The sequence below is a fragment of the Microcaecilia unicolor genome, chromosome 1, assembly GCF_901765095.1.
Source record: "Microcaecilia unicolor chromosome 1, aMicUni1.1, whole genome shotgun sequence".
NCBI classification, from domain to species: domain Eukaryota; kingdom Metazoa; phylum Chordata; class Amphibia; order Gymnophiona; family Siphonopidae; genus Microcaecilia; species Microcaecilia unicolor.
Genome location: NC_044031.1, coordinates 451,634,539 through 451,652,772, shown reverse-complemented (window position 1 = coordinate 451,652,772; position 18,234 = coordinate 451,634,539). Strand labels below are relative to the sequence as shown.

The 18,234-nt window shown below is 42.0% G+C and overlaps 1 protein-coding gene across 2 annotated transcripts in view; it reads right to left on the bottom strand.

Annotated features, from left to right (window-relative positions):
• ROCK1 (Rho associated coiled-coil containing protein kinase 1) overlaps positions 1-18,234 on the bottom strand; it is a 523,306-nt gene that overhangs the window by 151,951 nt on the left and 353,121 nt on the right. For both annotated transcript variants that reach the window (XM_030212894.1, XM_030212901.1), the window contains 2 exons: positions 16,749-16,818; positions 3,535-3,638 (listed from right to left, as the gene is read on the bottom strand). In XM_030212894.1, the coding sequence (XP_030068754.1) occupies positions 3,535-3,638; positions 16,749-16,818 (174 nt within the window). The remainder of the gene's footprint in view (positions 1-3,534; positions 3,639-16,748; positions 16,819-18,234) is intronic.

The window sequence follows — 18,234 nt, the reverse complement described above, 5'->3', positions numbered from 1 at the left end:
GTATCCGCGGGAATCCCGCTATCTCCTTTCCCATGAAGCTCTCTAGTCTACATGCCATCTAGCATTGTTTTTCTTGGTCCCTTTTCTTCTGGAACAGCTTACCTGCAGATACTAGGTCAGAACTGTCCCTGCCCTAAATTTAAATCAAAACTCTTTTTTTTTTTCAGAAGGCCTTTGGCTTTGTCCCCCTTTGGGCAAAAGCAAAGACACACTTGCCTAGTCAAATCTTGCTCCTCTTTCCTTCTTTCCTGCTATCCCTCTTGTTTGTGTGTGAATGTTTCTGTATTATTTTAATGGAGTTCCTTTCTATTTTATACTTTTTATTATATACTGCTTTGACCTATATCAAGACCGTAATAAACAAACATAAGCTTTCCTCTCTTCCAGACTTTCCTTTAAACTAGGGTTCTCAACACAGTCCTAGAGACACACTTAGTCACATTTTCAGGATATCCGCAATGAAGATGCATGAAATAGCTTTGCGTACAATTTATTTATTTATAACATTTGTATCCCACATTTTCCCACCTGTTTGCAGGCTCAATGTGGCTTACATAGTTCCGTAAGTGGTGATTACCAGTTCCAAGAGGAGAGAAATACATAGTTGAGGAAGAGGAGACAGAATGGATTAGGTTATAGGAATGGAAGCAGTGCATGCAAATGTACCTCATGCATATTCATTGTGGGTATCCTAAAATCTAGCATGTCCAAAGGACTGGGTTGAGAAACCACTGCTTTAAACTAAGAGGCAGCTGAGCTCTACTTAACTGGTAAATCTAAGGATTCAAATTCTATGCTCCCAACATCCAAGCCATGAAGGCCAGGGATTGGAGGCTTCTCTCTCCTTCTCTGCTCATATCCAGCAGACCGCCAAGACCTGTCGTTCTTCTTTACACATCCGTAAAATCCGCCCCTTTCTTTCCGAGCACTCTAACAAAACCCTCATCCACACTCTTGTCACCTCTCGTTAGACTACTGCAATCTGCTTCTTGCTGGCCTCCCACTTAGTCCCCTCTCCAATCAGTTTCAAACTCTGCTGCCCCGTCTCGTCTTCCGCCAGGGTCGCTTTACTCATACTACCCCTCTCCTCAAGTCGCTTCACTGGCTCCCTATCCGTTTTCGCATCCTGTTCAAACTTCTTTTACTAACCTATAAATGTACTCACTCTGCTGCTCCCCAGTATCTCTCCACACTCGTCCTTCCCTACACCCCTTCCCGTGCACTCCGCTCCATGGATAAATCCTTCTTATCTGTTCCCGTTCTCCACTACTGCCAACTCCAGACTTCGCGCCTTCTGTCTCGCTGCACCCTACGCCTGGAATAAACTTCCTGAGCCCATACGTCTTGCCCCATCCTTGGCCACCTTTAAATCTAGACTGAAAGCCCACCTCTTTAACATTGCTTTGACTCGTAACCACTTGTAACCACTCGCCTCCACCTACCCTCCTCTTCTCCTTCCTGTACACATTAATTGATTTGATCTGCTTATTTTATTTTGTCTATTAGATTGTAAGCTCTTTGAGCAGGGGACTGCTTTCTTCTATGTTTGTGCAGCGCCGCGTATGCCTTGTAGCGCTATAGAAATGCTAAATAGTAGTAGTAGTAGTGGGATACAGACAGGATCTCTCGTTCTGTATGTATGAGGGTTGGAAAACATTCCAATCTTAACGAATCTTTAGAAGACAACTCCAGAAGAAGAGGAAAACTAAATCTGCTTGGCCAGTAAGGGGGTGTTTAGGATCATAGTTCCCTGGTCTTGATTGAGTTTCAGCAAGAGGTACTGGGAAGATACGCATACACAAGACCTTCCCCCTCAAGATAAAGGCATTCAAAGCTTAGTCACTCAATGATAGTTAAGCTCTGGAACTTCTTGCCGGAGGATGTAGTACAGCGGTTAGCGTATCTGGGTTTTAAAAAAAGTTTTGGACAAGTTCCTGCAGGAAAAAGTCCATAGTCCTGCTATTGAGGCAGACATGGAGAATACTGCTTGCCCTGGGATTGGTAAAATGGAATGTTGCTACTAACTGGGGTTTCTGCCAGTACTTGTGTCCTGGCTTGACCACTGTGGAAACAGGATACTGGCTAGATGGACCACTGGTCTGACCAAGTATGGCTATTCTTATTCTTAGAAGGGTAAGTGGCCTGACCTGCCCAGGGCCTGCACAATGTACAGTGCCCTTAAAAAAAAGGGGGGGGGGGTTGTGAGTCATAGTTGTGAGAACTATTTTCTTTCTCTGTCTTCATTCTACCAGTCCACAGACATAATCCACAAGGTCTAGAATGATCTGCAAGGACGCTAAAGAAAAGTCAATTTCACATCTTGTTAAATTTTTCTGTACTTTGCTAAGGACTTATTCTATAAACTGGCACCACAAAAACTAAGCTTAGCACCAATTCTGTTATAGCACTTAGGCACGCCTAAGCTGTTACAGAATACAAGCATAAAGGCAGTACTGGCACACCAAAATATAGGTGCGGCCACTCAATGGCAGAAGTAGGTGGGTGTACCTAAGTGCATCATGCCATGCAAGCAACTTATATTCTATAAGTTGTGTGCATCGCTAGATGAAACATTCATGATACTCCCAAGTTCTACCCATGTTAATGCCCCCAGTTATGTGCTAAAGGAGTTAAGCACACATTTTATAGAATAGTGCTTAGCATTTATGTGTGTAATTGCCACTCATATGTGCCAAACACTTCAATGCTATTATCCTATAAATATATGTGCATTATTGGCACCTAACTTTAGGCGTAACTTACAGAATTACCCTTTATATGTATCAACATTTTCAGATCAATGCAAAATGGGCAGAAAAAGCTTCAGTAGATCCAGTCTTAAGCCTGCCACAAAATTATAAAGGCAAAGCAATGGAATGTAAAGTTTCAGACAATTCTTTTAGGAGTTGACAACATCAGAAACCTTAAAACTCTTTTAAGAGCCAATTCCAGAAACAACAATCCTCAAGCTCATTTTTTAGTGTGTAAAAACTTAACACAAGATGGGAGAGGAAGATTAACCTATAACATAAGCAGATAAGGTTACTTTCATGACACAGTAGACCTAACGTCTAACTTTCAGAAAGCCTTTGTAAACAGTTTGAAACAGGAAAGTCCATATGCATAGTTCATAAATTCCACATTGTAGAAAGGAAACACAAATTTAATAAAGCCTTTTTCATATCAATTTTTTGCGTATTAAATATTTTATGGGAAAAGGCACACACTTCCATCCAACACAAATGACATGAGAAGGGCTACCACTTATCTGTGCAATTTACAGATTACTGTAAATTACATGCATTGCATGTTGCCCTTAGGCATGTTCATTTACACCTGCCACTGTCCAGGCATAAACAGGCATACCTACATTTTGGTATGTCAATGCAGGTTTACACTAGTATTTTATGACAGAATCCAAGCACCCAGATACTGTTAGAGAATAGGTACTCCCCATGCAGCATTAGGGCACCTAATGGGGACACCCACTTACAGAATTGCCACTCAACTCTCTCACCCCAATTTTCAACATACTTTTCATTCTGCAATTCATGCAATTTTTTTTGAAGCTCCTGGTTGTATTTGTTCTTTTCTTCAGCTTCTTCTTTCAGTTCCTTAACCTGAGTTTTGTAAAGAGTCTTTAAGAAAAAAGTATACAGAAAATTATTAACCAAAATAATAAAAGGAATAAACTTTCTAATCTATGAAAATCTGGTTAAATATAGAACATTTTATCAGTGCACATTTTTAACAGCAAGGAAAATAGAAAGCATGTACAATCTATTTCTTGTAACAATGTGTTCTTAATATTCAACATCTGGTTCTTGTAAATATGTATTTCTCATTAACATACTTTGTGCTTCCGTAATGCATTGCCAGAAAATCTGCAGTCTTGCGTGAATAAACTTCAGAACACAAACACACAAGTAGAAAAAAAGGAAAAGGAATGCAAATTTTTTTCATGCATATTCATTAGAGATATCCCATCATGCTGACCAACTGGGAGCCCTTGAGGGCTGGGGGGATGAAGACCAAGGACCTAGAGGAAACATTTCACAACTAGATGACATGTTATTGAGTTCCCTAATTTGTCAGCTGTAGCAAGACAGAGTCTCTACCTGAACCTTTAGAGAACTGAGGGCTGGACTCCTTTTCAATATCTCTTGTACACAGAATGAATACTTTCCAAGGTGAAATGGCTTCCCCCTGACATCATGCTTCAAAAAGTTACCACATTCAGAAATATGCTATAGACTGATTTCCTATAGGCTTTCAACGTGGTCATTATTACTGAGAGAGTATCCCTTATGACCTGGCCTAGATTGTTTAAGGGACAGACCATAAGAGAATGAATGGGCTGACTATCAGTTCTTGACATAACAATCTTCCAATCTGGGGCAATCAGAATGCTTCCCCTTGACCTAGTCCAATGAGGTTGGTATACTATGGTCTCCTGGGCCACTCTGGTATCACTTGGGTTTGCCAAGTTGGACGGCTCTTTATTAAAGCCAACAATGGAAAAATATACACCGTATATGGAGGCAAGTGTTGTATTAGTGCATCTATGCCACTGAAGCCCTGCCCCCACAATTTTTTTTTTAAACTTGGAACTCTATGAAAATATGTAGCTGATTCCCCTATTATATCATAGCCCTGGAGGAAAGAGGGAATTCCCCCCCCCCCCCCCCAACAAACCAAGACAGGCAAATGCACAGACTCCAAAGGACCAATAGCACTGGCAAAAGGATAAATTCGTTGGTAGAACAATCCTGAGATTGTTGCCCTGAGAGCCTCCCTAGGAATCTTGCTATACTCATCCTGCTTTACCATCTGCTAGAGTTACTGGGATCTTACATGGCTATACCAATTCTTAAACCAGGAACGACATCACTGGAAAAAACAGGTGAGCTTGTTCCATCAACTGGCAGGGTTGCATAAACTACATACCCTCTAGAATGATCTGGCATGACAATAAGGATGTGCATTGTTTAATGCAAGCTCCATTATCTTCAATGGAGCCTATTGATAAATAATGTGTTAATGAATTAACATGCATTAATCTGCAAGGTAACACAGATAAGTAAATCTAGACCTTGTAATGTTAAAAAAAAAAGTATCAATAGGGACTGAGCAAGTACTCTTCATTCAATAAGCATCAAGTCCTAATTTTTCATTCTTAAGTTCATGTCAGCTATTACAGAATTAACCCCAGGTATGTCATGCCCTGAAAAATAATAGCTCTAGTAAACAATTCTGAAAATAAATCACTACAAAATCTTTACAGTCGTGTGATATAAAACAAACTGATGAGGTCACTAGATTTTCTGAGAAGTGTTGGAAGAAGTGTTGGTAGACTAGGGTGAGTGATTGAGGTGGTTCAGAGCTACCTGCATTTCTCCTACAAATGAATCATTTCAAAATAAGAATTTACTGTATGTAAAAGCGGATTAAAGTTAATGTTTCTTGCCCAATGGATAACAGAAGAACCCAATAAATATCCGCTATTTAAAAGAAAAATGTTTGCTATAAGGGTCACATGATGCCGTGCTAGCGAGCAGGTGTAGTTGGGAAGAGTGTTTCTTTCTTTACAACATCCGTAAAATCCGCCCCTTTCTTTCCGAGCACTCTACCAAAACCCTCATCAACATCCTTGTCACCTCTCGTTTAGACTACTGCAATCTGCTTCTTGCTGGCCTCCCACTTAGTCACCTCTTCCTCTCCAATCGGTTCAAAACTCTGCTGCCCGTCTTGTCTTGCGCCAGGGTCGCTTACTCATACTACCCCCTCTCCTCAAGTTGCTTCACTGGCTCCCTATCCGTTTTCGTATCCTGTTCAAACTTCTCTACTAACCTATAAATGTACTTACTCTGCTGCTCCCCAGTATCTCTCCACACTCGTCCTTCCCTACACCCCTTCCCGTGCACTCCGCTCCATGGATAAATCCTTCTTATCTGTTCCCTTCTCCACTACTGCCAACTCCAGACTTCGCGCCTTCTGTCTCGCTGCAACCCTACACCTGGAATAAAACTTCCTGAGCCCCTACGTTTTGCCCCATCCTTGGCCACCTTTAAATCTAGACTGAAAGCCCACCTCTTTGACATTGCTTTTGACTCGTAACCACTCGCCTCCACCTACCCTCCTCTTCTCCTTCCTGTACACATTAATTGATTTGATTACTTTATTTTTTGTCTATTAGATTGTAAGCTCTTTGAGCAGGGACTGTCTTTCTTCTATGTTTGTGCAGCGCTGCGTAGCCTTGTAGCACTATAGAAATGCTAAATAGTAGTAGTAGGGCCCCAGCCTCGAATTTTACTTATATTAAGGCACATTTCTGGACTATATTGGTGAAAGTGGCAATTTTATATTAAGAATCTTTGAGCTGCATGTGCGGATTGGTGTGCGAGAGTTGACAGCTGCCAAAACACAGCATAGAGAGAAAGAGAAATCGCGCTGCAGTGATCTTAAAATGGCGGATGCGGCAGGGCCGACTACAATCAGTTCAGCTTGGGTTGCTGAGATTGTGATGGAGGTCAAACAGGCTATAGATGAATCGCTGGATAATCGTTTGCAGAAAGTAACGGATAAATTGGATAACGTTGATGGGTGGTTGGAATCCCTGCGTGGAGAATTTTCAGCATGCTGCCAGCGTGTCTCTGATCTTGAAGACCATGTGCAGCATCTTACCATGTCCAATGAGGAGTTTCAAATAAAGATTCGAGGATTGGAAGAAAAATTGGACAATATTGAAAATCGATCAAGAAGGGGAAATCTAAGATTGGTAGGCTTACCAGAGACAATTGCGGATCCGGAACTCAGAAGGTTCCTGGAGTCGTAGTTAATGTCTTCTTTGCAATTGCAATCTGATGTGAGCCCCTTGCGGATTGAGAGGGCGCATCAGCTGGGGCCTCGTCGAAATACGGATGCCCGTCCTCGAGTGGTCATCTTTAAATTACTTAACTATACGCAGCAAAGGACCACTTACTTAAGAAAGTAAACACATATTGTGTTTTCAGGATTTTTCTGCAAAGGTATCCTTGCTATGGAAGGTGTATGCTCCGGTATGTACAGAATTACACTAGCGCCATATACAGTTTGCTCTTTTATATCCAGCATGTTTGAAGGTGTTTACTGAAGGGAAACCACAACTGTTTGAATCGGCTGAAAGAGCTAGAGCCTTTCTTCAAACTTTGCCATCCAAAAGTGCTCAATCTTAATTGCAGATAATTCAGTGGACGAGATTGTGTGGATTTATATTTGGAAGTATGCCAGCCAGGATGGATACATGATGTGATTATTTGCTGATGTTTCTGGACGTGGACTTTATTGCTTTTGTTGGAACTGTTAATAAGATTTGGATTGGAGCAGTCGGATTTATGCGTGCGTCAAGACTTTCACAGCTATATACTGGTTGAAGTAGAAAGGTTGGAATTTCATTTGGAGAAGCTGTTGAAGTTACTGGTCATTTTTTTGAGGCCTACACGCTGTGAACTACACCAGCAGTAACAGAGTTGGACAGCGGCCTACTTGACTAGCATAATGCGGTCACAATTTCATGTGGAAGAAGTATTACTATGTGCTGAGGAGGAAATTAAGTAACATCATGCCTTTGGATATTCCTGGAAAAGTTATGACTTTATGTAAAAGATATATTTGTTTTTTTAATATACATGGGGACATCCCTATAACATGTGCAGGAAAGTGGATGTATATATGGGTATGTGGTATATATCAGAATGTGTGGGTGGAATCACAACAAACCACAAAATCATTTTTTTTAGTGATTCCCATGTTGTGCACTATTTGGAATGTTATTAGCTCTTAAAGGATGTTGAGCATCGTCTGTGATATAGAGGTAAGATATGTCTATTTGGAAATTCAGATTTTGATAGAAGGTTCTAATTTTATCTAGATGCATCTGTAAGCAAGATCCCCCCCACCCACCCACCTTTATTTTTTCCCCTTTCTGACAAGTACCAGAGGTGTTCTTATAACTTTACAATCTAAAAATTTTGCAAAGAGGCTGGAATTCCTGGGACAGAGTTCCTGCGTGAACCGAGTCCTTATCAGGATAGTGTGTGATGGGATGAGGGGAAACAGGGGAAGGATAGGGGGAAGGGAGGGGGGGTCAATGGGTACACAGCAGGAATTTGGGTTTGAACGGATATTTCATTCTGGGGTACCGAAGTCTGGTTTTGGGGGGTGGGGACGTGTGGTATGGAGCAACACTACTATATTATTCAATTTTTTGTGGTTTTGGGGTGGGGGACTGCTGGCTGGGACAGTTCCACGGCCCATTACAATATACAGGTTTTATCAGTGTACCACTTGTATTCTAGATTATGACATCGATTAAAGTAGTGTCATGGAATGTTAATAGAGTGACATCTCCCATTAAAAGACAGAAGGTGCTGCAGGCGTTGAATCGTCAGACAGCAGAAGTGACCTTTTTGCAGGAAACATATTTATCTACAGTGGAGCACTTGAAGTTCAAAAGGTGGTGGGTTGGAGATTTAATAGAGGTTCCAGATTTGAATCATAAAGCAGGACTTTTGATTCTTTTTCGGGAGGGACTGGATGTGCATCAGATTTGGAAAGATCCCAAGAGTAGATTTATGTTTGTTAAAGCTACAGTTAATACGAAACCCTTGCTCCTGTGTAATGTTTATGGCCCTAATGTGTATGACCGCAATTTTTAAAAGGCGCTTACTCATCGGGTTCTGAGTTTGCCAAATATTCCTGTCCTTATGGGAGGCGATTTTAATATGGTATATGACCCAACGTTAGACAGATCTCCCAGTATGGCAGGTGATTGGGGGGGGGGGGGGGGCTTCTGTTAAAGGTATTCCATTGTTGTGCTCCACTTTGGAGCTTTTGGATGTATGGAGGGCTTTACACCCTTCTGAACGTGATTATACACATATGTCCAGTGCTTATGGCTCCCAATCTAGAATTGATTGCTGGCTTGTTTCCACTGCTCTTTTTTTCAGAAGTTCTTGCAGTGGGTATAGGTCCTTACAGTGTATCCGATCATGCTTTAGTATGGTGTACCTTTACTTTTGGAGTCATGGGAGGTGACATTTCAATGGCAGTTTTCACCTTCTCTTTATGGGGATCCAGAATTTCAGGAACATATATTGCGAAGATGGGTGGATTATCAGGCTACTAATGCAAGGTTCATGCAAGGTTCCACGTTAAGAGTTACAGACCAAGAAAGGGATCTGGGTGTCGTCGTCGATAATACATTGAAACCTTCTGCTCAGTGTGCTGCTGCGGCTAGGAAAGCGAATAGAATGTTGGGTATTATTAGGAAAGGTATGGAAAACAGGTGTGAGGATGTTATAATGCCGTTGTATCGCTCCATGGTGCGACTGCACCTTGAGTATTGTGTTCAATTCTGGTCGCCGCATCTCAAGAAAGATATAGTAGAATTGGAAAAGGTGCAGCGAAGGGCGACTAAAATGATAGCGGGGATGGGACGACTTCCCTATGAAGAAAGACTAAGGAGGCTAGGGCTTTTCAGCTTGGAGAAGAGACGGCTGAGGGGAGACATGATAGAGGTATATAAAATAATGAGTGGAGCGGAACAGGTTGATGTGAAGCGTCTGTTCACGCTTTCCAATAATACCCGTGTTTCCCCGAAAATAAGACACTGTCTTATATTAATTTTTGCCCCCAAAAATGCGCTAGGTCTTATTTTCAGGGCCTGTCTTATTTTTCGGGGAAACATCGGGGTTGGATCGGGGTTGGCCCGCCCGCCGTCGCTCCCGGAACTAACCTTAAACGCCTCCTTTCACCTTCGCAGCAAGCAGCAGCAGGGCAGGTCACTCCTTCCTTCCGTGCCCCGCCCTCACCTGACTTAACGTCCGCAAGGGCGGGGCACGGAAGGAAGGAGAGGTCTGCCCTGATGCTGCTTGCTGCGAAGGTGAAAGGAGGAGTTTAAGGTTAGTTCCGGGAGCGACGGAGAGTGGGTGGAGGTGGGGCGGCCTTGTCCGGCTCTTGGCAGCCCTGCTTTCAAACAAAAATTTGCTAGGTCTTACTTTCGGGGGAGGCCTTATATCTACCAATTCAGGAAAACCTCTACTAGGTCTTATTTTCAGGGGATGTCTTACTTTCAGGGAAACAGGGTAGAACTAGGGGGCATGCGATGAAACTACAGTGCAGTAAACTTAAAACAAATCGGAGAAACTTTTTCTTCACCCAAAGCATAATTAAACTCTGGAATTCGTTGCCGGAGAATGTGGTGAAGGCAGTTAGCTTAGCAGAGTATAAAAAGGGGTTAGACGGTTTCCTAAAGAACAAGTCCATAAACCACTACTAAATGGACTTGGGAAAAATCCACAATTCCAGGAATAACATGTATAGAATGTTTGTACGTTTGGGAAGCTTGCCAGGTGCCCTTGGCCTGGATTGGCTGCTGTCGTGGACAGGATGCTGGGCTCGATGGACCCTTGGTCTTTTCCCAGTGTGGCATTACTTATGTACTTATGTAATGTGGAACATGTGCATACACCTGTACTTTTTTGGTAAGCTGCTAAAGCAGTCTTACATGGGGAGATTTTAGCGTACACCTCCTTTAGGCAGAAAGCATGAGATCGGGAGATCTTGAGAAATGGCTGCGTCAGGCGCCTATCCAATATGGTGCACACCCCTCCCCGTCTCATTGCAATTTACTGTTGACCCTTCAGACTTCCTTGGGAGAGCTCCTTCATACAAGAGCATTGAATTCAATGACGTATTATAAGTATCAATTACATCATTTTTTATTTATTTATTACATTTGTATCCCACATTTTCCCACCTATTTGCAGGCTCAATGTAGCTTACATAGTATCGGAGAGGTTTTGAAGGTAATGTTGTGATAGGATAGAGTTCATGTAGCACTGTCATATTAGGGAGTCGTACAATGGAAGAGTTGAGTAATGTCCATTACATACTTGAGTTTTGTGGTGTAGCAGAGTTCAGGCATTTAAGTTGGGTCGGCAGGGTACATAAGTACATAAGTAGTGCCATACTGGGAAAGACCAAAGGTCCATCTAGCCCAGCATCCTGTCACCGACAGTGGCCAATCCAGGTCAAGGGCACCTGGCACGCTCCCCAAACGTAAAAACATTCCAGACAAGTTATACCTAAAAATGCGGAATTTTTCCAAGTCCATTTAATAGCGGTCTATGGACTTGTCCTTTAGGAATCTATCTAACCCCTTTTTAAACTCCGTCAAGCTAACCGCCCGTACCATGTTCTCCGGCAACGAATTCCAGAGTCTAATTACACGTTGGGTGAAGAAAAAGTTTCTCCGATTCGTTTTAAATTTACCACACTGTAGCTTCAACTCATGCCCTCTAGTCCTAGTATTTTTGGATAGCGTGAACAGTCGCTTCACATCCACCCGATCCATTCCACTCATTATTTTATACACTTCTATCATATCTCCCCTCAGCCGTCTCTTCTCCAAGCTGAAAAGCCCTAGCCTTCTCAGCCTCTCTTCATAGGAAAGTCGTCCCATCCCCACTATCATTTTCGTCGCCCTTCGCTGTACCTTTTCCAATTCTACTATATCTTTTTTGAGATACGGAGACCAGTACTGAACACAATACTCCAGGTGCGGTCGCACCATGGAGCGATACAACGGTATTATAACATCCGCACACCTGGACTCCATACCCTTCCTAATAACACCCAACATTCTATTCGCTTTCCTAGCCGCAGCAGCACACTGAGCAGAAGGTTTCAGCGTATCATCGACGACGACACCCAGATCCCTTTCTTGATCCGTAACTCCTAACGCGGAACCTTGCAAGACGTAGCTATAATTCGGGTTCCTCTTACCCACATGCATCACTTTGCACTTGTCAACAAGGGTATGCCATTTGGAACAGGTTAATCTTTAGTGATTTCCGGAAGTTTAGGTAGTTGTATGTCGTTTTCAAGGCTTTTGGTAACATAGCAACATAGTAGATGACGGCAGAAAAAGACCTGCATGGTCCATCCAGTCTGCCCAACAAGATAAACTCATATGTGCTACTTTTTGTGTATACCTTACCTTGATTTGTTATCTGTCATTTTCAGGGCACAGACCGTCTAAGTCTGCCCAGCACTATCCCTGCCTCCCAACCACTGGCTCTGGGACAGACTGTCTAAGTCTGCCCAGCAATATCCTCGCCTCCCAACCACCAGCCCCGCCTCCCACCACCAGCTCTGCCACCTGATCTCAGCTAAGCTTCTGAGGATCCATTCCCTCGGAACAGGATTCCTTTATGTTTATCCCACGCATGTTTGAATTCCGTTACTGTTTTCCTCTCCACCACCTCCCGTGGGAGAGCATTCCAAGCATCCACCACTCTCTCCGTGAAAAAATACTTCTTGACATTTTTCTTGAGTCTGCCCCCCTTCAATCTCATACCGTGCCCTCTAGTTCTACCGCCTTCCCATCTCCGGAAAAGGTTCGTTTGCGGATTAATACCTTTCAGATATTTGAACGTCTGTATCATATCACCCCTGTTTCTCCTTTCCTCCAGGGTATACATGTTCAGGTCAGCAAGTCTCTCCTCAAACGTCTTGTAACACAAATCCCATACCATTCTCGTAGCTTTTCTTTGCACCGCTTCAATTCTTTTTACATCCTTAGCAAGATATGGCCTCCAGAACTGAACACAATACTCCAGGTGGGGCCTCACCGACGACTTATACAGGGGCATTAAAACCTCTTTTCTTCTGCTGGTCACACCTCTCTCTATACAGCCTAACAACCTTCTAGCTACGGCCACCGCCTTGTCACCCCAAGATCCCTTTCCCTGTCCGTACATATCAGACTCTCCCCGCCTAACACATACGTCTCCCGTGGATTTCTACTCCCTAAGTGCATCACTTTGCATTTCTTCGCATTGAATTTTAATGGCCAAACCTTAGACCGTATTCCTGTGATAATGAGGGGTTTTCTTTTCAGAGACAGTTGTAATATGGGTGGAGTTAATTTGTGATAAGTAGTGTATTTGGGAAAGTTATTTATGAAGTGTCCGTCTTGGGATGGGTGGGCTTAAGCTTAAGACCTTAGGAATGTGTCTGCTGTAACCTATCTGTAGAGCTGCATTTAAATGTACCAGAAGAAATGTTCAGGTGTACAGCTCTAAGGATTGGGACAAGCAATCACAATTTTAGCAGAGTAGATAAACCCCCCCCCCAGGAAAGATAAAGATATAAATGCAGAATTAAAGCCAGAGCAATTCTTATCTGTGAGTGTCCTTTAGGCAGGAGTCAAGAAATGACCATATGGTTTAACTAATCCTCCTTCAACACAAGTTATCAGCCACACCTTAACCTACAGATTTACACTTTTAGGAAGCAAATAAAAGATCTAATTCTTTTGGTAGTTTTCAGATTAAACAGATATCAAACCAGTTTAAAACACAGCAAGTAAATCACAATATTAGCATTCCATAATTACATACTTATGTATGAGAAACTGTATGCGTAGGTTGATTTGTATTTAAGACCTTTGCATGGTAATGAATCTGGGAAACTCTTGGCACGACTTGCACAACAGGCTAGGAGCTCGTCTACGGTTGCTCTTATAGATCGAGGAGATGGGGTGTTGGTGAGAACAGATCAAAAGATTGCAGTCGTATTTCAAAATATTATCAACATTTATATGCCTGTCCCTTGGAAGGGAAATGGAGGGAGAAATGTATTTAGAAAGTTTAGATTTGCCACAGCTTTCTGAGGATGCTAGAGGTAAGCTTGAGGCCCCTATAACGGAAGATGAAGTGGCCCTGGCAATTCAACAGTGCTTTGGGTAAGGCACCAGGGCCAGATGGCTTCTTATCAGAATTTTATAAGATCTTGTCACCTTCTATTGTTCCTACTCTGCGGGCCTTTTTTACCCAATTTGAGGAAGATGGGGAGTTGCCTAGTTCTCTACAGAGGGCACAGATTATTTTATTATTGAAGCCAGGAAAAGATCCTACACAACCTTCTTCATATAGATCCATCTCACTTTTGAATGTAGAGACTAAATTGTTTGCTAAGATTTTAGCTAATCGATTGGCGCAGGTGTTGCCTTCACTGATAGCTGATCCTGAGGTTGGCTTTGTTCGGAAACACACAATTACCAGAAATATGAGGAAAATTCTTGTCTCCCTCAAACAGGTAGAACAGGCTTGTCTTCTCTCTATGTTGATCAGTTTTGACGCGGAGAAGGCTATCGATTGCATGGCCTGGAAATTTTTATTTGCCACTCTATGGAAATATGGTGTTGGACAATTTTTTTTGAATGCGGTTCAAGCACTTTATACCTCTCCACAAGCTAAGATTTGGGTTAATAATGTTTTTTTCTTCTTCTTTTAGTATACATAGGGGTACCCGACAGGGTTGTCCATTGTCTCCTTTATTATTTGTTATGTCTTTAGACCCCTTGATTAGAGACATTATGGGTAATCCAGACATTAAAGGAGTCAAGATTGGCTCACAGGAGTTTAAACTATTTGCTTTGCAGATGACATATTGGTACATCTGACGGATCCTCAGAGGTCCCTAGAAGTTCTTATGGAAAGTTTCACTGAATATGGTGAATATTCTGGTTTTTAATTGAATTTAGAAAAATCTCTGGCGTTGCCCACAGACAAAGAGTTGTGTCGGTAGTGGGAAGGATCGATTCCCTTGTGTTGGGCGGATGGATCCTTCCGATATTTAGGGATTCAACTGCCATATACAACTTCCCATATGTATAATAGGAATCTAACGGTTCTGCTAGATATTACCAAATCATATTTGGAGTGGTGGATATATCTTCCTTTGTTGGTGGTACATGGCCAAATTCAACTTTTCAATATGGTTGTCTTTCCTAAATGGCTATATGCAATGCAGTTGCTACCGTTACGACTGTGAAATGAGATTTGCACACTCTGTACAAAAATTTAGCTAAACTTTGTTGGGCAGGCAAGAAACCAAAATGGCATTTGGATATTTGCTGGGAGCATGGAAATATGGAGGGAAGAGACTTTCAAATTTACGCATATATAACCGAGCATGCTTATTACGCCATCTGGGGGACTGGTTTCTTGGGGAGCAGGGCTTTACTCCAGTGAAATATGAAACTGCATTTTATTCCCCTTGGCATATCAATTTGCTTTTACATTGCCCATTGGGATTTTTACTGACTTATCTTTGTCAGAGTGTGTTATTTGTCCGTTGAGAGAGGTATGGAGACACTTAGTGCTTCTTTTGGGGGAGAACCCGGAGGTATCGGATCAACTCCCTATTAAAGGAAATGTTCAATTTTTACCAAGTCGTGACCACATTAGTTTTCGGCGATGGGCTTCAAGAGGCATCTGTTTTTTACATCATGTATTGGGAGAGGGAGGTAAGATGTTATCTTGGGAGCAATTGCAGAGTGGAGGAGTAGTGAATAACAAGGATTTTCTAGCATATAGACAGTTGCGACATTATATACAATCCCTAGATGCCAGTAGTCTGGCCTTCCCTTTGAGTAGTCACTTGCAGGATTTTTTTTGAAAGATTTTGAGGTGGTAATTTGTCAATTTCTTCGCTTCACAGAGAGCTACAACATCTTTATTCTGCTCGGTCTAGGGAGGGCCTAATTCATAGATGGAGCAGGGACAAGGGTTTGCCTGTTTCTGTTTTTGACTATAGTAAATTAATTAAACGCATACCTGAAATTTCGGTAATCGCAGAATTGAGAGAGTGTCAGTTTCGAGTATTACACATGGCCTATTTTACTAAGGAGCAAGTATTCAAGATTGGGGGAGTAGAAACACCACTTTGCTCGAAATACAATCAAGACAACAATTCTTTATATCATGCTTTTTGGGATTGCTCAAAGATTAAGGATATTTTGGAAGGCCATTCTGCGTTATTTTGAAGGGCTTTGGAACTGCTCTCTGCCATTCATGCCTGCGGCTCTGCTTTTAGATAAATACAAAGCTTTTCATGTGGCTAACTGTAACAGTATTCTTCTTCTTGAAAAGCGGCTGTGTTGGGTAAGCGAATTATATTAGGGGCCTGGATAGGCGAAGCCACACCTTCTTATTGGGCCTGGAGGAATAGGCTACATGCATTAATGCTGTTGGAACAGAGACAAGATCAGGGCTCCTCTAAAGGGAGGAAGATGCTCTTGGCCATCTGGGAAGTATACATACAGTCTCTCCCGCATAGAGCCCTAAGTTTGATTTTGAATAAATTTTGAGTATGGGTTGGGAAGTCTGGTAGGGGAGATGTTTCGTACTGCGCACACCAGGGTGCCCCCCCCCCCCTCTATTTTTTCTTCTTGTTTTGTGCAAAGGTAGCTGGAGGGAATAAGAACATACCCCTTTGATAGGTATTATTATAAGGTTTATATACTCTTCAAAAGGTTATTTTTGTGGTTAACAAGGGTTTATTATTTTTAATTGTGTTAGGACTGTAGGGGCTAGGGTGGGGGGAGATAAATGTCAAAAGATTGAGGACTGTTTATATGGCTATATTGGGTTTGGTATAGTTTGATAAAGGTTTCTTTTGTTATCATCAATAAAAATGTTGAACTTAAAAAACAACGTTGAACATAAAATAGAGGGGTGGGGATAAAATGTTCAAAAAACTTGATGACGGAATGTACAATTTTGTCTTTGCTGAGTATATTTTCATATTTGAATCATTGTGTATTCATAATGTGGATGTGTTTTTTTTTATAGTGTCCTCAATAAAAATCGTTGAAACATAAATGAAAAATGTTTATTACCAGAAGCTTGGACACTTACTGAGAAATACTGTTCAGCTTCAAGCTGATCCTGGAGTTCTCGCATCTGCCCTTCATTTCCTCTGTATTGTCTTAGGGAAGAAAAACAGCATAAATGCACTTCAAATACTTCACATATCTATATCTATCTAAGTGGTGTGGGGCTAGCCTGGTGACTCAGTGGTAGTGCTGTGATCTGTCATACATAGTGGCCCGGGTTAAAGGTCTTCTGCTCCTTCAGTTGGCTGGGGCTGGGAATGCTGCACTTATGTAGGGAGTCCATTCCAGTTATTGTGTAATGGTGACTGGACTGACAGCCATAACTGCAGGTCCCTGGAAAGAGCACTGTTGAATGGCCCCCAGCTAAGGACTGTTACCACAATGACTGGACTAATTTAAATTTGGAGGAGATATAAAATTAAGGCTCAAGGATGTCAAGATCCTTGACTTAGCTCCATTGGAGCCAGAATTCAATAGGAGAGGAATAAACATGAGTCACAAAATATAGGTTAGTGTATCACCTGTAAAACCAGGTCTTCTTTTACTTTCTCTTTAAGTACATACAAATACATACATTCATATTGGCCAAAATTCAAAACAAGTTATACTTTCAACAATGGCTGGTGAATGTATAACATGAGTAGCCATCTATTTTCAAAACTTAGCGAGGATTGTGCCATTTAAATTGCTAAATATCTTGATACATTCAACAACATTTAAACTGAACCCAATCACTAGATGAATATTGAGCACGAGGCATTGTGTACATATTAACTGTAGTTAATATGTAACAATGCCTCATAAAAACTAGTGCCTCAACTGTGGGAAGAAATATTGACCAGTAGGCTTCAACTTCTTGCAATACTGTCCAAAGCAATGACTCATCCCAAAGAAAGAAAAGCAGTTCTATAATATGGATTAAAATGGCAGACTACAGGAAGGGGGTGACCCATGTCCTTTGCTGGGCTAGCAGGGCCATAAGAATCATGGCCTCTAACAGCTCCATTGAGGTGCAAGGCTTGGGGAGGGTGGGGGAAGGTTGTGAGGGTTTTGGGGAGTGAAGGGTTTGATTCTACAGATAAGGGGGAGATAAGGCACACCCACTTTTTTACATTTTGTTATTTGGACTCCTGGTTATCGCATGTAACAGGTTAATTAATATTTACCTCTACGGGGTGAGGAAGGGGAGGATAGTTAGGGGTAGAAATGACAATTGTAAAGAAAAAACATTGAACTGGTATGTATTGGTTTGCTTACGGTAAAATTATGTATCATACCTGATAATTTTCTTTCCATTAATCATAGCTGATCAATCCATAGACTGGTGGGTTGTGTCCATCTACCAGCAGGTGGAGATAGAGAGCAATCCTTTTGCCTCCCTATATGTGGTCATGTGCTGCCGGAACCTCCTCAGTATGTCGATATCAAAGCACCGTCCGCAGGACTCAGCACTTAGAGAATTACACCCACAAAGGGGACACTCTGCCCAGCTCACCACCGCCAAAACG